A 21914-nucleotide genomic window follows, 5' to 3' on the forward strand; every position below is an offset into this window, starting at 1 on the left:
CCCATTTAGGAATTCTTACAAAATTATTCCAATAGGTATAAAGCAAGGTTTAGATACAACTTGATTTACAAATAGAGAGCGAATAGATTTGTTATTTTTAGCCTGTGAGAAACAAATTTTACCACACACTGTATCAACTAGATTGATTATGGGCTTATAAATCCAAGTTACACCTCTAAACAAGGAAACAATATTAGAATTAATTGGAGAGAAAACAAGAGAAAATTCCTTGGGAGTTACAGGAAAGTTAAAATGTACAAGAAACTCGTCATATGTCATAAGATACCCTTGAGTGTTAAACAATTGACAAACTAACACAATACCCTTTTCAAACCACCTCTCCAAAAAGATACTCTTGCATTTATACAAAATACATCTATTGTTCCAAATAAAATAACGTTGTGGTGAAAAATTGTGCTTGTTGATCAGTTTCCACGCCAACAAGGCTTGAGCATGAAAAGCAGAGAGCTTCACTGGTAATTTCTCAATTTTATAATCGCATAATAATAAAAAGGAAAGACCTCAAAGTTGGTAAAAAATAAAATTGGGAATAAAATTCCAGAAAGAAGGTTTGGTTGTTTTTATTTATGTGTCGTCCAGTCGTTACGTCGTGACGTCTGTTGTCAACCCGGAAGACATGCTCGCCATGGTTTCTGTCCTTCAGAAACAAATAAATCGTAGTGCTTTTAAATTCAGGGAGTAAGGTCAGTGGTTATTGCTTGAATCCATCCACGTTTTGCTCTACCGCATAAACTACCGCATAAATGACCATATAGGCCTACTTCTGAAACAATGTATCAAATAATCTAAGTAGGCCGCGTGCAGCGCGCGAACGAGTTCCCGTTTAACCCATTTTATCGTAGCCTATACTCTGTTGTTGGGTAGACTGGTAACTTAAATCGCTCGTTAAAGTTGATTTTAGGTTTGATATTAATGATTAGGCCTATTTGGTGGTGTCAGATAGTAATTATAGCTTTTTAGTAACGAGTTACATTTTTCAAACAAGAAGCCTTATAGATTAAATGCTTAGTTGCTATTTTGTTTCACACCTGTAGCTAATTGAGCAATAGGCTTAATTTTAAAATGATGCATGCAAGCTAAAGCAATAAAAAGTTACCAATGTAGCCTTGATTTATTTTAGCAAATCACTCGTGCTGAAGATGTAGCTCATTTAAATTACATTTCCTAAATATGTACAAAAAATCTAATCAGTTTTGTTTGTTGATATTGTTGTCGTGCTCATAAAAACTTTATTATTATTATTATTATTATTATTATTATTATTATTACTATTATAAATGTCCCTCAGTCAAGGTGAGATCAAATTAAGGATTTGTTATGGATTTTGTTTTTTAAAGTTTAATTTTTAAAAATAAATATTATTATGTTTTTTTAGATGCTCTAAGTTTTGCAACTTATGATATTCGAAACAAATTATAGGCTAATAAGGGCTAAATAAAATATTTTCGGTATCCCCCGCTCGAACGATTTATGTATATATTCATTCTTTTTTTGTAACAGGGATTCTACTTTATTGTTTTACAATTGCATTGAAAAGGCCTGTTCAAATATCGAGGTAAAGTTTCATATTCCCACGTTCGCTCAGTCACAACTTGTGACGTGCTCCCTATATTGTTTATTATGGTACTTTAAATATTTGGTCTAAAATTACAAGTGTCTTCAAAGCAACATTAGCATCATTAAATTGACTGTGAACTATTTAATTGAATGTTGCACTTTGATAGCCATTGGCTGTTGATTTCACTGTTTAGAATTTGCAAACAATACTTTTCTGAAATTATACTAAGCAGAAAGTCAGAATGTGTGATTATAAAACTAACTTGACCTCAATTGTTTAAATTAGCCTGCTGCGTACAATATTTGCAGATCATTTATAATTATTTCATTATAATTCTATTTGTGATTATGTCGATCACTCAATGGACAACATTAAATTTACAATTTATTTGCAAACAATACAAAACATTTTCAACATATACATATGCATACAATGTGGCACGAAGGGATAAATTCGTATAAATTATACATACGTCTACAACTTTAATAAAGAATCTAAAACTCAAAATTCTTGGTATAAAATATCCATACAAAAATATTTGTACAAAATACTGTACAGTTCCCCACAAAAAGCTGTGCGACACAGCAAAATCATTTTGCGAGGTTTTTCAAATAAGTAAATATAAAGTGATGTGGAAAAGATTTTGCTACAAACACTCATTTGTACATAGAAGTGAAATTATACGCCAGTGGAACCATAACGTGGTTAAACATAACGTTGTGCTTGAAATACAGACATTATGCAGCTCATGAATTTGCTTATGAGACTGTTATTTCATCCTCTGATTCAGAAAAGTCCGAGTGTTTAAATGTAATGCTGGAATCAGTGCTGTTTGACATTACGCGTCTGGGTGAGAGACAGAAATGCGATGGAGCGCATGCGTCGTCTTCATCTTCATCCTCGGAAGACTTTTTACCCACGTCGCTTAGGTCTGGGTGAGGGTTTGTTTTGGTTGGCAGGGTTTGCTCCCGGCAGCCTCCGGATGAAAGCAACTCCCTCTCCTTGGAGTTTCTCCATTTCATTCGCCGATTCTGGAACCAGATTTTGACCTGTGTGAAGATATATTTTGTTAGTAATTGAAGCTTAACATAGCAGAATAAAGTGCAAAGATTTTGTCTCAATCAGTAATAAATATCTGAAATGATCTGATAAATTTAGTACATGTTCAAATGTTTTCTAGAAATAATAATAATTTTATTATTTAATGATTATTGTATTTATTTGTTTGTTTGTTTGTTTGTCTGTTTATTTATTTATTCATTTTTTTCCCTTTCATATATTCACATGTGAATCTTTTAGTCCGAGATTTGCTGCTGTTTATTTTATGCGACTGCGAGTTTATATAATAATAATAATAATAATAATACAATAATAATAATAATTATTATTATTATATTTAATATAATAATTATTATTATTAATTTATTCAATTTATTAAGTTATTTATTCACTTCTTTATTTATTAATTCATTTGTTTTCCATATATTCACCTGTGAATTTTTTTTAGTCCAAGATTCGCAGCTGTTTATTTTATGCCACTGCGAGTTTATTTATTTAATAATGGTAATAATAATAATAATTATATACAATAATAATAGTAATAATAATAATTATTATATTTAATATAATAATTATTATTAATTTATTCACTTTATTAATTATTTTAATTATTCACTTCTTTATTTCTTTATTAATTTGTTTTCCATCCATATATTCACCTGTGAATCTTTTAGTCCGAGTTTGGCTGCAAGTTTTTTCCGGTCTGGCTTGCTGATGTATTTTTGCTTTTGGAACATTTTCTCCAGAGCTTTGCGCTGCACATCTGAAAACACAGCCCGGCGGAGCATCCCTCTTCTGGGCTTCCCTCTCGCAGCAAGAGGCCAGGAAAAAGTTCCAGGAATGGGCACGACCGATGAAGGAGCTGTTAGAAGAGACAAGTACACAAGGTAAATAACGCATTCATGGACGCATTCACAAGAGCTCCAAAGAGTTTTATTTAGTTTCGCCCAGGAGGCTAAAAGTTAACATTGCGTTACTAAGGGCAATTGGGTGTTGCTTTTCCCAGGGACAATCTGAAGTGCTGAATGATCCGGGAGAAAGAAAACTTTTCTTCATTATCGTCATGATTTTGAATTTATTCTCTTGAAATGTCTCTCCCTGTTTAGAGCGAAATGGCACGAGGTGACTAATTAGCACATGGGCCGGATCCACGCTGCATTGGTATGGTAAAAAGGCAGAGTATCCTTTTCTGCGAGCCCCCCAGTGAAGGACAGAAGAGTTAATATACCGTGAACGGTAATTGTGTAGTAATGAACTGGCTGAGAAAAGACTCCGGACAGACGGCTAAGGCCATATATTAATGCAACAAAAGGAGATTTACACTTTCAAACCGAACGCAACTGCACGCTGGAATACTGATGACCGGGGACCGCGTTTTTTGCCCCCAAATAATTTTCATTAAATGAACACGAAAGGCAATTGAGAGCGCTCAAGTTGTTTTGTTAAGGTATTCAGCGCGCGCGGTGAAAAGAGTCGTGCTCTATTATTATTTGGCGTGGATAAAAGAATGGGCTATAGACATTTAAAGGCCTCAAAGGAGCTCGTATTTTAAGGAGCCAGTGGAGAATGTAGAGCAAACCGAAGTGGGACTCGCTGGAGTTGATGTTTGGCAGCTGCAGCAGCACTTTGAAAGCTTTTTGTCGGCGATTTTGTCGATTTTTCAGATTTCGCGCTCTCTATTCTAAACGCACAGCTCTTCATATTGTTCTTTCGCAACACTTTCCACAAACACCAATCACACTCTATGTGGTCTTGTGAGAATATTGAAAGCGCTCAATGGCGCCTAATGGGCAAATTAGTGCATGACTGGTAAACGCCCCTCTGTCGCTGGTTAAAAGTCTATCTTTGGCGGGTTTGTGGGTGGTTTGCCCTGGAGGGAGCTGACCAGATTGGTCATGGTGTTGACGGCATTGTTGGCAGTCAGCAGGCCGAAATGCTCCCTCACTGTGGGAAAGACCTGCACCTATGCGCTCTAAACTCGAGGGCTTTCAGATTAAAATAGCCTCACGTTGGCAAACGATTAAGCTTTGATTAAAACTCCACCAAGTCAGACTGTACAAGCGTTTGAATGTGAATACTCACCAGGGAAGTATGAAGAACGGACGAAAGGGCAGAATGAACCATCAAAATAAGGCACAGAGAATCCTTTAGGGTGTATGCTGTGGACGGAGGGTGGAGATGTGGCTGAAAGAGAGAGAAAAAACTCAAGTTAGTGCTGCGTGTTAACGCGTAGATGTGGATTTTAGTGCAATATCAGTGCTATTTAAAACACTTACCTTTCTTTGGTGACGGTGCCAAAATGGCACTCACTCCAAACTTTAAATATGTTGGATCCTTGCTGGAGACTGGCGTTTTGGGGGAGCAAGGTCCATGCTTTTCCGTGATGCCAGGGCTAACTCTGTCCAAAATCCTGCAGTTATCCGGGATGGAAAGAGGCGTTGAATTTGGAGGAGATGCGCATGGAGAGTGCGCGGTTTGGCTCAGGAAACCGCTGGGTCTGTTGATGCGCAGAAGGTCCTCCACCAGGAAGCTCGGGTGAGCTGGAAAGGGTGAATGCAGCGATGCAGCAGGACGCATAAATGCTGAATATATAGCAGGTGGTGCAATAACACTTGGGATCATCATGGTCCCGGCTATTAAAAGATGACTTAAATGACTCCTGTTAGTATTACACAAGTCTCTTCTGGCAAGCTCTGAACTGACCGAATGACGATTTGCTTCTGGAGGTCTCCGTTTGGGAAGGGGTCCTTTATATCTAGGCCCCTGCAAGGGTCCTTTGAGGACTGACAGCCACAACAATGAGACTCAATAAAGTCCTCCGCTTGAGTCCCATTGAATGATGCCTCGGAGGTGCCTGATTGGTCCGATAGAGCAATTTATGATTGGATTAGACTTCATAAGATTTGAATGGTCAGGGCATGCCGCTTAACAAAGAAGATGCGGTCATAAATTTTGCATATCGACAAAGTGTTTATTTACAGTATAAGGGGGAACTGAATAATTATATTACTTGGCATTTAATTATTTATATATGGTTTAACCATTGTTTTCTCACTTCTTAAAGCACCATTATAAAACATTAATTGTTATTTTTATTTTAGAGACGGAGATTGCTCGAGAGACTTGAAACTTTATCCAGCAGTATGTAAAATCTAAATAATACAAGCCCATTCTCTTTAGGCTATATGCGTATTTCATATGCAGAGTTTTTATCCTGTTTTCTGCCGTTCCTTCGGCTGTCAAGATCCTCCCGATTAAACCCCCATTTAATAATCATTTATGCTTTATGCTGTATACTTCTACTGAAATCCAATCTGGGCTCTGTCACGGAGTACAGCTTTAAATGGATTTGGGTCTGAATCGCCGTGACAGATGTGTTAGATATATCCCCCGTGTTTGAAACCGGGCAAGTCTTCATTCACTTTCTCCGGGGCCTCACTTTATACACGCTCGCGAGACGTGTGCAGCTCCGTTTGAACCGTGAACTGTCACCCTCAGCTGCTCGCGCCTCGCTTTCTTTTCCCCTCACAAAGATCTCTGACACAAAACACACCGATCTCTGTTTCTATAGACGACGAGGCTTATTCTGCCAGTTTAACCGCTTGAATAAAAGTGCATATGTGATTTGAAACGCATGCGTAAAATGCGCATTTAAACTCGTATTTAACTGATATGAGAGTCTGGACACACGCAAAAGCTGAAAGCGCGTCATGTTTTAGATTCGGTATTCCAGCTAGTCGACGTAATAAAATACTAAATGAAATAAAATGCTATATTAAAAGCGCCAAATGTGAACACGTTGCGCGCTACTGGTTTAAAACTCTCTTGCTGTTTATTATAGCTCAATATTCGTTTGGTTCAGCTCCAACCTGCGTGTGTGCGAAAGTTTTATATCTGTGGAAGTCGCTTTATCCATTTCTGAAGCAGGATTTGGGAGTTTAATGCATATCAGTATCACTACGCTTATAATTAATAAATATTTTATTTAGTGTAATATATCCTTATTTTATGTCTTTACTACACTGTAAAACGTATGAACTATTAGTCTTGACAGCATATGTTTTAGTTCATTATAACTTAAACTAAGTTAATTAAGTTCTAACTTAATTTGATATGTTACATGAGCTGTTTTAAGTCAGTTTAACATATTATAAGTTCAATGAACTCATAAGGTGAATTTGATTCAGCTTAAAAATGTACGACAACCAAGATTTTTTTTACTGTGCATAATGCTTTTTATTGTTATTTAAAATAATTTAGTCATTAATTCAATTATATATTTGTTTGCATTTTTGTCATTCACTTTTTTTAAGTGTTTCAAGTGTTTTAGTGTTTATGTTTCACATGGTCAGTCTAATACAGTATATCAAACTTTAAGAAATCCAAACACTCACCAAATACTTGTTGCAGCTTAAAATGTAAGGCAACCAATATTTTTTTTTACAGCGTATAAGATTTTTATTATCAATTATAATCATTATTATTGATTTATAATAAATTATTTGTTTGTATTTTTGTCATTCACTTTTTAAAAGTGTTTCATGTGTTTAAGTGTTTAATAAATGTATGTTCCGCATAGTCAGTCTAATATCAAACTTTAGGAAATCCAAACACTCAGTTAAGTATAAAACTTGTGCTTTTTATTTGCACAATCATGTCTACTTCTTTTAATCAGTAGGATAACCCTGTATCTATATCCACAAAGCTAAATTTAGTTACATTTTAGTGATTTTTTTTAGCCAAAGTATAAAACACGCATATGTGTTTACCTGAGGGCTTCCCAAACACACTATTGTATGGAAATTAAGATAAATATAATTGCTATAGACCAGTCAGATCCCAACAACAGAACATTTAGCATTTTAAAAAGTAAATACAGACATTATTTACTCTCTTTCCAAACCAACCGTTGCTTCATGGTGCATCCAAAAAGAGTTGAGAATGTTTGAGCAAACTTTTTTTTTTTTTTTAAACACACAATCTGTACTGTAAATGTACGTTAAGCAAGGCAAATGAACAAAGCAAAGCCTTTTTCTCCTATTATGTTTAAATTTTTTTTTATATAACTCCATATTTCTTTGCTCGGAAAATCCTTCTATTGTTGCGGACTAGCAGATGGTTAGCTGGAAACATGGCTTAGTCTCGATGACCGAAGCTAATTTCTAATAGCTGTGGAAGCTTGGCACATTTTTTTTTCTTTTAGCAAAGGCTAAAAACAGCTGGTGGGATTTGATTAAACCCATTAAATGCACATTTCCAAGATATTATCCCCCTCCGGAACACCTCAACTTAAGTGCACACAGTGGAGCAGCAACAGTGCCGCCGTCTAGATTCTTTACACAGTTCCCTCATTTCACAACAATAAACTAAATAGATTAACTTGCGCATTATCTGCCGTCAGTATTGCCTAGTTAAGAGTCGGTCTGAGTAAATAAATTACACATGCATGAAGGGTTCCTTTGGGGTAGTTTTACTGGCAGGTGGTTAACGGTTTACTCCTTTTTATTAGTGAAGTTAAACCATGGCTTAGACAAACAGGAAGTCTTACCGTTTTGTTTATCGCTTTGTAATTACAAGTTCAGAAATTCAGGGTAGATCACATTGGTCATGAACGATCAGATGCAATAGCAGAGTGTTTCTGCCAAAGCATGAATGTTTTTTAGCGTTTAGAGGATTTGCGTGGGCCAGAAAAATATATAGAACTGCTGACAAGCATTAAATCGATATTAACTCGGCATTTAACATAACCCTACAAAAAGCACACATCTATTGAACAAAGCCTTTAGTACGCCTGGTCTCGGTCCACCTGTTCTTTGATATGTCAGGCAGCCAACCCGCGTTTGGTCACAGCAGGGATTAAGGTTTTTTTTTCTTTGCCCTTCAGTCTTGAACCCTCCATTGCTTGTCACCGTTCGACGTGTCTGCAGGTTTAAATGAAGAAAGGACTGGGACGGCAAAGACAATTTTTCTGGGACTATTAAATTCAGATGTCCCTCCTATTTGGCTGGGTGCATAACAGGTGCTGTTATAATCCTCTTTACATGGCGTTATTGTTCTCCGGACTCAAAAACAGGAACAAGCCAGGCTATTCACTGTTCTACAGGCCAGTTTTTGAAATTTCAGTGACAGCTTAGGCCTTCTCCAAGGCAGGTCTTTTGTGCATAACTTTTGTCCATGAATGAATGCAAATTTAATTGCTTGTTGATGACAACTTGTCTCTCAGAGTTTTTTTCTTTTACATGATGCAACTTAGCATAAACCTTAGCACTGCATAAATACCAGATTTATTGGGTACATTTTTTGAGATTGAAAATGTGTATTCACAAGCTTTACGTAATGTGTGGTCAGTACAACGTGCAAAGTCAGATTTTTTTTGCAATATTAATAAACAGTTTTGGACAAAGAACACACATTAGTAAAGTAAAAGTACAGATACCCTAAAAATACCCCTCCAGAATATTTATGAAATTCTCTTTTTAATTATCACCTTAGATTTTTGATTTACTTAAGGAATACAAGTAAAATACTCACTGATAAATGTTTATTTTGCAGGATTAATTACCCAACGTGTCATAGTCTAATAACCGCACTTAATTCATGATAATTCAAGTAAAAACATGTGAAACCACATTTACACTCTGAACTCCATTCAAATCAGTTTGTAAAATTAGTGAGTTTTTACTGAAGACTCACTCTGAATGGATCATTTGAATCAATGAGCTGTTTGCTTAAGACTCACTCAGAAGGGGTCACTTGAAACAGTGAATCATTGTTGGAGACTCACTCTGAACTGATCACTTGAATAAATAAACCATTACTGAAGACTCACTCTAAATGGATCATTTGAATCAGGGAGTTGTTTGCTGAAGACTCACTCTGAACAGGGGTCTGTTCTTCATACTTTGCATAAATGATCTAAGATGATTTGGCAGATCCTGAATTTGTTGATCTTGATAACTGAACTCTGGCTAATTTGGTTCTTCAAACAAATTTGTGAATCAGATTAAAATGTCTGGATAAAATGATCTGAGATCGCTGCGTGTGTTGGACTGATCTATCGATCCTCGAAATCATGATTAGCAATGCAACGATTGGCTGATGGCACAGCAGCGTAATGACATCATCTGATTATTATTTAATTATCCATGTGAGCGAGCAAAATTACATAATCTTTGCAGTAAACCGTTTGTTAAATATGATACGCAATACATTTACACCTTGTTGTGGGCTGCAGGCTTGGCCCTTTCATGTGTCAAGAGCAATTTATTTAGTTTTACAGTTAGAGTGGATTTTCCTTATTATAGTAGTCATAGTAGTATTATAGTAGCCACTTTTTTAATCAGTGTAAAGAATAACTGAATGTTTACAAAAGCATTTTGATATTGGTAAAGGTGCATTTCTATTATCATACACAATATGCACTAAACCGATCTAAAAAGTTCATATCAATAAGTTTTCTCTTTGCACCACCAGGTGGCAGTCTTTGTCCTTTTATTTCGGGGTGCAGATTGCATACGTTTTATTAATGTATAATAATAATAATAATAATTCCTTACATTTATATAGCGCTTTTCTGGGCACTCAAAGCGCTTTTACACAATGGGGGGAATCTCATCAACAACCACCTTAATATACATTTTTAACTTATATACTATATATATATATATATATATATATATATATATATATATATATATATATATATATATATATATAATTAAAAATATTTACTATTTTACTGTATATAACTACTACTGTAAGAAAATGTCGTTACATACATACTGTACATACTTTCAGTATTATCATTACTTGAACTGACCTGATCTAATCCTGTTTATATGAATGAGCCTGCTCCCGAACAGGTTTGATCTACCAGAACTGTTGCTTTGACAACAACTCTCGGAACAGTTTTGAAGAACCTGAATCGTGTCAAATCGTCAATATCCAAATCCATCTAACCGAGTAGAAACTTACTCTGAACGGATCACTTGAATAAATTAATCATTACTGAACACCCACTCGGAATGGATCATTTGAATCAGTGAGCTGTTTGCTGGAGACGCACTTTGAATGAGTAACTTGAATAAGTGATTCAATGCTGGAGACTCACTCTGAACGGATCACTTGAATCAGTAAGTCATTACTGCAGATTCACTCTGAATGGATCATTTGAATCAGTGAGTTGTTTGCTGTAGACTCAATTTAATTCAATTCAGCTATATTTGTATAGCGCTTTTACAATGTAGATTGTGTCAAAGCAGCTTCACATAAATGGTCATAGTAACTAGAACAGTGTGGTTCAGGTTTTAGTGTTTAAGTTCAGTTCAGTTCAGTTTAGCTCAGTTCAGTGTGATTTAATCATTACTGAGAGTTCAAACACTGAAGAGCCAATTCATCGATGCGTAGCTCTACCAATCCTGAACCATGCGAGGCAGTGGCGACAGCGGAGAGGGAAAAAAACTTCACCTGATGGGAGTGAAGAAAAAAAACCTTGAGGGAACCAGACTCAGTTGGGCACGACCATTTTAATTTCTCCGCTGGCCAAAAGTCTTGTGCAGAGCTTCATTCGCCGTGGTTAAGGCTGGAAGATGGCCTCAGCGAAGACTCGTCTGTCCCTGGGACTCACTCTGAACAGTTCACTTGAATCAGTGAATTATTGCTGAAGACTCACTCTGAACAGATCACTTGAATCAGTGAGTCATTACTGATGACTCACTCTGAATGGGTCATTTGAATCAGTGAGTTGTTTGCTGAAGACTCACTCTGAACAGTTCACTAGAATCAGTGAATTATTGCTAGACTCTGAACGGATCAGTTAAATAAGTGAGTTGTTTGCTCAAGAGTCACTCTGAAATTGTCACTTGAATCTGTGAATCATGTTTGGAGACTCTAAACGGACCACTTGAAAAAATAAATCATTACTGAATTATCACTCTGAATTGATCCTTTAAATCAATAAGTTGTTTGCTGAAGACTCACTCTGGAACAGTACACTTGAATCAGTGAAAAATTATTGCAGACTCACTCTGAATGGATTATTTGAATAAGTGAGTAATTTTTGGAGACTCACTCTGAATGGATCATTTGAATCAGTGAGTTGTTTGCTTAAGACTCACTCTGAACAGTTCACTTGGATCAGTGTGTCATTATTGCAGACTCACTCTGAATTGATCATTTAAATCAACGAGTTGTTTGCTTAAGACTCACTCTGAACAGTTCACTTGAATCAGTGAGTTATTATTGCAGACTTACTCTAAATTGATCAATTGAATCAGTGAGTAGTTGGCTGAACACTCACTTTGAACAGTTCACTTGAATACGTGAATTAATGCGGGAGACTCACCCTGAACGAATCCATTGAATCAGTGAGTCGTTACTGCAGACCCACTCTGCATGGATCATTTGGATAAGTGAGTTGTTTGCTGAAGACTTACTCTGAACAGGTCACTTGAATCAGTGAATTATTGCTGAAGACTCACTCTGATTGGATCACTTGAATCAAAGAGTTGTTAACTCGTTCACTGATGTCAGTCAAGTTCACAAATTAATGGTTCAGTGCAATTTGTAATCTAAACAAACAGGTTAACTGATCAAATTCAAGTTTTTCACGAATTAAACAATATTTCAATGTACTTAAGTACAGTAGTGAAGGAAAGATATTTGATTACTGTCCACCACTGTTAATAAATAGACTTATTTAAATTCAGAAATTGATATTTAAAGTACATTGTACATTTGAGGTTTTACAAGATCATTTCACAAACATTTTTCTACCTACCCTCCTAGCTGTCTTTAACCAGTTTTCAGCACATTAAAAATGTCAAAACCTAAACTTATCTTCTCAAACTGTATAATATGCATAAATTACTACACTTTTCATGCATAAACTCAAAAAGAGGTTAAAATGCGCTATTATTCTGTCTTGCTTAACATTTCTTCGTAATTCAAAAATTTCTTAAGAAATCTCTACAGGTCTGTATACTGTTTTTTTTTCAGTGTAGCACCCTAGCAGAATAGCCTAAAGGATTAGTTACTAAATAGAGTCTGATTTTAGCTGCATTTGCCAAAAGCATTTCACACATCTCAAACAGTTTCTGGTTTTAACTTGTGATCTGCACCCAATAGGTGGTAATGTTTGTATGGAAGAGGCCCTGGAGAAATGGAAAGTCTTTCATGGGCCGGTGACAGAGGGACTCCAGCTCCTGTTGCCAGCTCTACACTGACACGTTTCTCTGTGCGTAATCGGATTTTAAGCGAGTGTGGGTGCTTATGTCAGTCTGTGTTTTGTCACAGCCTTAGAGCCCTGGCTGGCCACAGCGCCTTAATCTCCCCTGCTTTACCTTCTAGAGGAAAAAAATCCCAGAAAGCCTCATTTAATTCACATATAATTCTCACTGAAGCGCTTTGATGCATTAGCATAACAGCAGGAAAGCGTTGCCTTTTCTATGATGTTTTATATAATGTGTGCTTGACTGTAACTTTTGTTCTTTCTTTCCTTCTGTCTGTCTGTTTGTCTATCTCTCGTTGTCTGTCTATCGTTCTATCTGACTATTCATCTATCGCTCTATCGTTTGTTCTATGATCGTTCTATCAATCATTCTATTGATCGTTCTATTGATCTTTCTATTGTTTGTTATATTGATAGTTTTTATTGATTGTTCTATGGATCGTTCTGTCGTTTGTTCTATCGATTGTTCTATCATTTGTTCTATTGATCGATCATTCTATCGTTTGTTCTATTAAGTGTTCCATTGAGAGTTCTCTCGATTGTTCAGTCGTTTGTTCTATTGATCTTTCTATCAATCGGTCTATCATTTGTTCTATAGATCGTTTTATCAATCGTTCTATTGATTGTTCTATTGATCATTCTATCGATCGTTCTATCATTTGTTCTACTGATTGTTCTATCGATCATTCTATTGATCGTTCTATTGAGTTTTATCGATCGTTCTGTCGTTTGTTCTATTAATTTTTCTATCGATTATTCTATCGATCGTTCTATTGAGAGTTTTATAGATCGTTCTGTCGTTTGTTCTATTAATTGTTCTTTCAATCATTCTGTTGTTTGTTCTATGGATCGTTCTATTGTTTGTTCTATTGATTGTTCTATCGATCGTTCTATTATTTGTTCTATTGATCGTTCTATCAATCGTTCTATTGATTGTACAATCATTTGTTCTATTGATCATTCTATCGATTGTTCTATCATTTGTTCTATTAATTGTTCTATCAATCATTCTATCGATCGTTCTATTGAGAGTTTTATCGACCGTTCTGTCATTTGTTCTATTAATTGTTCTATCAATCATTCTATCGTTTGTTCTATGGATCGTTTTATCATTTGTTCTATCAATCATTCTATCGTTTGTTCTATTGATTGTTTTATTGTTTGTTCTATTGATCGTTCTATCGATCGTTCTATTGTTTGGTCTTGATCGTTCTATTGATCTTTCTATCGATCATTTTATTGACTGTTCTATCGATTAATCTTTTGAACGTTCTATCAGTCATTCTTTCGTTTGTCCTATTGATCGTTCTATTGATCATTCTATTGATCATTCTATTGATCTTTCTATTGATCGTTCTATTGTTTGTAATATATTGATTGTTCTATCGTTGTTCTATTGATCATTCTATTGATCATTCTATTGATCGCTCTATTGATTGTTCTATCGATAATTTTATTGATTTTTCTATCGATTGCTCTATTGATCGTTTTATCAATCATTTATTGTTTGTTCTACTGATTGTTCTACAGATCGTTCTTTTAATCAATATCTATCTATCTATCTATCTATCTATCTATCTATCTATCTATCTATCTATCTATCTGTCTGTCTGTCTGTCTGTCTGTCTGTCTGTCTGTCTGTCTGTCTGTCTGTCTGTCTGTCTGTCTGTCTGTCTGTCTGTCTGTCTGTCTGTCTGTCTGTCTGTCTGTCTGTCTGTCTGTCTGTCTGTCTGTCTATCTATCTAATTTTTCTATCTGTCTGTCTATTGTTCTATCTATCTGACTGTCCATCTAGCTATCCATCTATCTATCATTCTATCATTTGTTCTATCGTTCATTCTATCATTTATTTTATTGATGGTTCTATTGATTGGTCTAACATTCATTCTATTGATTGTTCTATGTGTCTGTCTATCTATTTATCTATTTTCTATTTGTCTGTTTATTGTTCTGTCTATCTGACTATCCATCTATCTATCATTTTATTGATTGTTTTATCGGTTGTTTTATTGTTTGTTTTATCGATTGATTTATCGTTCTAGCGTTATATCTATTTATTGTTCCATCTGTCTGTCTGTCTATTTGTTGTTCTATCTATGTGTCTGTCTATTGTTCCATCTATCTGACTATCCGTCTTTCTATTGCTCTATCATTTGTACTATTGATCGTTTTATCTTTCATTCTAATGATCGGTCTATCATTCCTTTTATCAATCTATCATTATATCAACCTTTTGTTCTATCATTATATCAATATTTTTATCATTCTGTCTATTATTCTGTTTGTCTGTCCATCATTTTATCTATCTTTCATTCTGTCTATTGTCCACCCATCCGTGCATCCATCCTACATTTGGTAAATTAAATGTAAACTTTAGATAATTTTATTCATTTTCAACAGAGCATGTTCTACTCGTAATGACACCTCAAAAGCAGAAAAGCACAACATAAAAAAATTCAGAATAGATGAGGATATGAACCCTTGAACCAGGATATAGGCAATTTTAGGTTAAAAGCTGTGAGCCGTAATGAACCCTGTGGTCATCGCTCTGAATTAGACTCACAGGCAGGTACTTTCAGTCAGGCAAACGGTACTAATGAGCCCTGACTGACTTTGCGCTCGGGCACAGCAGTGAGCAGCCCCCTGATGACAGGACCCCTCAGTGTGACCAAAGCTCTGCCTGCCTTAAAGCGCAACAGTCATTCATGTTCATCAAACTGGTCATGTGCACTGACATAAGTGTGTATTGACTGATCGTGTTACGTATCTCTTTGGTCACTGGCCTAAATGATTCAAAGGTTACAAAGGCGCCACTGAGAATTAACTTTTTTATTGATCTTCAATTTTAAATATACAGCTATTGAAGAATTGAGATGCCTCTCTGGATTTATTAAAGGGAAAACTCGGTAAAAAACTGAAAAAATCTGTCATTAATTACTTTTTTTTTTTTTGAACACAAAAGAAGTTGCTGAAAACCGGTAACCACTGACTTCCACAGTATTTGTTTTGTTATGTAAGTCAATGGTTACTGGTTTCTAAAATTTTTAAAATTATGTAATTTTGTGTTCAACAGAAAAAAATAAACTTATAAAGGTTTGGAACCCCTTGAGAAAGTAAATTGTGGGTAAAATTTTATTTTCGGGTGAATTTTAATACCCCTTTGGGGTAAAATGTTACTATATGATTTATTCTATAACATTCTGATAACATTCATTCATTCATTCATTTTCTTTTCGGCTTAGTCGCTTTATTAATCCAGGCTCGCCACAGCGGAATGAACTACCAACTTATCCAGCATATGTTTTACGCAGTGGATGCCCTTTCAGCTGCAACCCATCTCTGGGAAACATCCAAACACAATATTCACACTCATACACTAAGGACAATTTAGCCTACCCATTTCACAACATGTCTTTGGACTGTGGGGGAAACCGGAGCACCTGGAGGAAACAGGGAGAACAACTCCAGACAGAAACGCCAACTGACCCAGCTGAGGCTCGAACCAGTGATCCTCTTGCTGTGAGGCATCAGCACTACCTACTACCTACCTATCATCATTAGTTTACATAAAAGTTAAATAGTTAAACCTGTCTCGTTTGCCCAGTTAGCGCGGTTTGTTCGGCATATGTGAATCCAGCAATCGCACTTAGATCCGCGCCAAATCAATTGGTCCGGGATCGTCTGAATGAGGTGGTCTCGGCTCGATTGAAACGAACTCTGGAGCGGATCAATTGTAGTGAGAAAGCGATGTGATCCGAGCCCGGCTATATCACAGTGCATCATGGATATGTAATAGGCATACGGCCATATGAAAAGAGAATTATGAGTATAGGGCGAGATGTCATTCCTACCGTTGAATGTGCTTTTCATATTAAATTCGAAAATGAAAGCATGCTGAAATAATAACGAGAGCCGTTAATAACATTGACCGAACTGCAGTCTAACCAAGGGTCTGTTTGAGAGAGTCTTACCTCTGATTTATATCTGGTGACGTTGTTTGTATGGCATCACCATTCAATATTAAAGCGCAGCTTTCCGCTTATAATGTCTCATTGCTCATCGTCATAAAATAAAATAAGGATGCATGACAGCTGAGCGGGGACTCTGCAAAAAAAACCATATAACTCTGACTAATGTGAGGAGAGTTTACTCACACATGACTTGTTTTAGCTCTTTTGGTCCATTTCGAAACTTTGCCATTTGAAAGCGAACCGCACCAAGAGCAAAGAGCAAAGAGCAGCACTAACAATTTTAATCCATGTTTTGGAACAAATGAATCGATTCACAGGTGTGAAAGCACCCTCACATTATATCGTATATCAGACAGTGTAGGTCACTGATTTTTAAAGAAATCAGACCATAAACGTGGCAATTTTATAATGGAAAGACAGTTCACCAGAAACCCTGAGGCTGGCTGGCTGAAATGAAAAGTCCATGTGCATATACCCCATTTCTTTTAAGTTGTTGTAGACTACTAGGGATCTTCCAGCAGTATGACATTACTCTAAACTGTTGTTGTATTTAAACACATGTGGCAATTTTGATATTAGTGCGTTTATAAAAGTCTGCATGAACCAGAAGTTGTGAGATACTTTTGTTTCAGTATGTTGATGTACTTCCAACTGAAATAAAAAATTGAGCAGGGGGCGGGGCTTTCTTTTTTAACACCATTTCCTCATGAAAACTAATGGTAAGGGGGTGTGATTAAGAATATTGTCGCTGAAACGATCAAACCGACATCAAACTAACAGGAAGCAAATGGTCAGACTTTGAAGATCACTAAAACATTTTTTCAGCATATTAACTTTTCAAAAAGTTAACAAATGAACAATGTGCACTAGCAAAATAAACATCGTAAATTTAGACTTTATACAAACTTAATTAGCACTTCAGATGAACAATATATTTAATTCAAAACTAAGGCCATCTGGCTCTATAGACAATTATTGAATTAATATGTGTTTGTTATTGAAACCCCCTTTTTTGTTTGTTTTACCAGCCTTTTCTTGTGTATATTTGCTTTTTTAACAGCTCCATTTCCATTTAGTTTTTATTTCAGGTAGTTTTACAACTTGATTTTGTCACAGTTTGTTTAAATAGTCATTGGAGTTGCAAGATGTCAATGCTGTTTTTTTTATCTCTTTTTTTTCCTTCAGATCAACATGTGTCCTTTCTCTAGACCTCAGCTCACCCCAAATACTTTCCCATTGACATCTCTAAGCACACAGGGAAGGAGATTTCATGGAGACTGAAATGAACAGACGTTTGGAAGCAAAAGAGAGACAGGCAAGCTGATTGTTGGGTCACAGTTCTGTCTGGGAGGCAAGCTTAGTTAACTTTATGAGCTGTGACCAATGTTCTCATTGAAGCAGCCAGAGTACTGATCAAATCACTTGCTAGAAACATTATAGTGTTTATCAGAGCTATGCATAAAACATTTCTTCATGTTAAACTACACAGCACGACTTTTGGCAAGACAATACAGTAGCAATCCACATTTTATTTGAAGTAAAAATAATGCACACTGTAATTAATATGTATAATTTAGAATTTACACAATATGTATAATATGAACATTATACTTTATTGGGGATTGTACTTTTAAATGATAAACAGAAATGACGTTTCTAATTTGTCATTTTACCAAATCATAATCCAAGATCTTAACATTAAGTTTTTTTAAATGTTTTGGAATTATAGGTGGGCATAGATTAATATTTAAAATCTAGATTAATCTCACTCTAATCTTGGAATTAATCTAGATTAATCTAGATTAAAATGGCTCATTTGAATACTGCCGAAGGCATTCAGGATATGTGTGCTACCCAAATAATTACTAAAAGTAAGTCTTTGAGAACCGGTTTCTCAAGCCAGGTGGCGCATTAGACCAGGGCTTCATCTCCTGTTTACGAAATGCATCACAAACTGCTTGAGAAACTGTTCTATTATGATAATGAAAATAAATGATGTTAAATAAGATGTACTTGGTTTACTAACTGTTATTTATTTAAACATGAATTTTGAACTGTAGGCCTACATAAGCTCGAAACAGTGATTGTTGGTCATCTTAATCCGACTAAAGTCATAACTGAACTAAACAGAAATGGAATTAAGATATGTGGAGTATGCATATATTAGTGGCATTATTGAAATAAACACCGCAATCAAACTATTACTGCCATGTAGGACTTTTCGCCATATTGTCCAACAAGATCCATACACGCGGCTGTCACTAAAGGACCACACAGACGCACACATACACACACATACACACCCACAACCACATACATCGCGAAATGTGAAAGTTTTTTTTCTTTTTTTTTGCTGTGCATTATTAAATTCCATAACACTCTCACCAGTTCTTACTCCATATTTGCGTCTAATACCCTAGTCTGTCACGGGGCCATGAATGAAATGTTCATGAGTGAATGTGAAACTGCCGAACTGCACTTAAAGTGACCCACAATTACAGGAAACTCTTACATGAAAGCACTTCAAGTAAACACCTTAATTATATTATTGTCTATTAAGGCGAATAACTAGACTACAGTCTACAGATGTCCATGTAAGCGTAGTCAGTATGTCTTCGAAGTAAAGGAAAGATCCAGAAAGGGCATCCTGCTGATTTGATTCAAAAGGTCACTTTTTTGTCAGACGCGCAGGTATACATCTGCGCTAAAATATCAAGGTGAAAGTCATCAAACCTTGCACAGAACAGACCCAGCTCCCAGCCCCACTTTGAGAAGAGATTAACGGCGATAATTTTTTTTCGCGTGATAAGAGTCTCGCGTTATTGACTCTGGACACCGCAGCACATTATGCCGATAATGGCCCTTCACTAATTGAAATATCTATCTATCTATCTGTCTATCTATCTATCTATCTATCTATCTATCTATCTATCTATCTATCTATCTATCTATCTATCTATCTATCTATCTATCTATCTATCTATCTATCTATCTATCTATCTATCTATCTATCTATAAACGTTAAATGATTTTTTGGAGTGGTTGTTAGTTGGTTGGTAAGTTAAATTTAATTTTAATCATAAATCCAAGTTGGACCCTCCAAATATATTCTGTTGAATAAAAAATTATTAGCTAAATGATTTTATTATATTATTAAATATTAGCTACATATTTTTTAAGTTCTGTGTAATGGTGAGAAGATTTTTCCCCACCTATTTTTAAACATAATAGTCGTAATTGCCACAAAGACAACACATAATACTTTATTAGTTATTTTGCTAGATACTATACTTTTCAGTTTAAAATACAATTTAATGGCTTAACTAGGTTAATTAGGTAAGTTAGTTTAATTACAGTAGGTCATTGGACAATAGTGGTTTGTTCTGTAGCTAAATGAAAAAAAATTAAGGGGCTGAAAATATTCACCTGAAAAAAAGATTAAAAAATGATAATAAAAACGATAAATGATAAAAGAAAAATGAAAAAAACTGCTTATATTCCAGTTAAACTAAAGTAAAAGTAATATAATAGCAAACACTGTGAACAGTTTCTTACTCTGTTAAAGGTGCTGTATGTAAGTTTTTGACTCTTCTAAAGAATAAAAATACCATAATATGTTTGCAGATATTTAAGAAACATGCTAAGTGAACATATAGTACTTGTTTATCTCAAAAGCAATGCTGAAGTCAGATATTCTGCTTTGAAAATGCGTGTTGCGTGCCGCAATTGCTGTCTTTGTTTTTGTCATTTTAACCGGCCCACTGCCAGCTTAGCCAATTATGTTTCAGCACCCCGGTGCCTTGCTGGAAAACATCATATTTCATTCATTCATAAAAAAAAAACATTATTTTTATTATTTTTTTTTTAATAGCAAAATTACAATAAGGCAAAATTTGATTAACAACTTTCATCTTCATTTATAGAACAGAGCACAAATAATAATCACATTATTAATATAATAACACAAATAAATACACCTAAACCATAGAATACACACAAACACAATTAAAATAAAGAGAAAAACAAACAAACATTCGGTTCTGCTAAATAAACATTCAAAAAATAAATGTGCAGTCATTTTAATGTCAACCTCACAGAACATACAATTGTTGTTATCAAAATTAAATCTATGTCTAAGAAACTCTGAAGATGGGTAAATATTGAATATTTTAAAACATACCTTTTTAGCTTTGGGAGGTATAGGGGAGGAAAGGAACATTGTTCTTAATTCGAGAATAGAGCTCTTGGAAAAAAATATATATTTCTACTTGCTTGTATAGGAAATTTTTCTTTTGTTAATATTGATCTTATTATTTTATTAGGTATTTCACTCTGAATAAAATATTGTCCATTTATCAACAAATAAGGCAGTGTGTCATTTATTTTGGTAACCACATTTATAACCATCATTAGAAATGCCTTCAGGATAGATTTCAATACCATATTGTGTTCATATGATCACATTCAAAGTTATATTTTCACAGAAAGTTCTATGACTGAGAACCTCACCCTCTTTGTCTATTAGATATGCAACCAACCAATACCTCTCTCCCACAAATCTTTATTAAAAAAAAAAGATTTGTTTCTAAATAAAATGTACCTATTGTATTTGCAGTGATTAGCAATTTGACTGTTTTCACCAGACAAAACGTGACAGAAATTTAAATACAGCCATTTAGAAGCACAGAATAGTGCACTTACTGCACTCCAACCAAATGGAAATGTTTATCATCTAATTAATACATATTAAACCTCTTTAACTATATTAAATGTACATGCTAAATCAGTGATATGTGTTGGCTTGCATTATTTCACTGTTCTAAAGTTCAATTTCAAATGGTTTATTTTATTTTCAGGTACTGACGTGAACTTTCTGCTGCTGCTTTTAGTAGTATGGCAATAAATGTCATGTAAAATGACACATTGTTAGCATTTTACACTGGATAAAGCACATGAGGTGTAGTTGAGGTGATCATTGTTTTCTGTTGTTCACCTGTGAGAAATAGAAGCCGATTCTAATATATCAATTCCAGGTGTTGGTTAGAACAAAAACTCCTTTTAATATGGAAAATATTGC

The 21914-nt window shown here is 35.1% G+C and overlaps 1 protein-coding gene and 1 long non-coding RNA gene across 2 annotated transcripts; one reads left to right on the forward strand and one right to left on the reverse strand.

Annotated features, from left to right (window-relative positions):
• Positions 1-612: 612 nt before the first annotated feature.
• On the forward strand, positions 613-20834 carry LOC137496161 (uncharacterized). The gene is made up of 3 exons (XR_011016266.2): positions 613-704; positions 3385-3525; positions 18023-20834. It is a non-coding gene; the product is annotated as an uncharacterized lncRNA (long non-coding RNA).
• Positions 1951-5357, reverse strand: dbx1a (developing brain homeobox 1a). Its single transcript, NM_131158.1, is given in 4 exon segments — positions 1951-2628; positions 3298-3500; positions 4721-4822; positions 4915-5357. Coding segments are annotated over 4 exon segments (945 nt in total). The 5' UTR covers positions 5264-5357; the 3' UTR covers positions 1951-2337.
• Positions 20835-21914: the final 1080 nt, after the last annotated feature.

The sequence above is a fragment of the Danio rerio genome, chromosome 7, assembly GCF_049306965.1.
Source record: "Danio rerio strain Tuebingen ecotype United States chromosome 7, GRCz12tu, whole genome shotgun sequence".
NCBI lineage: Eukaryota > Metazoa > Chordata > Actinopteri > Cypriniformes > Danionidae > Danio > Danio rerio.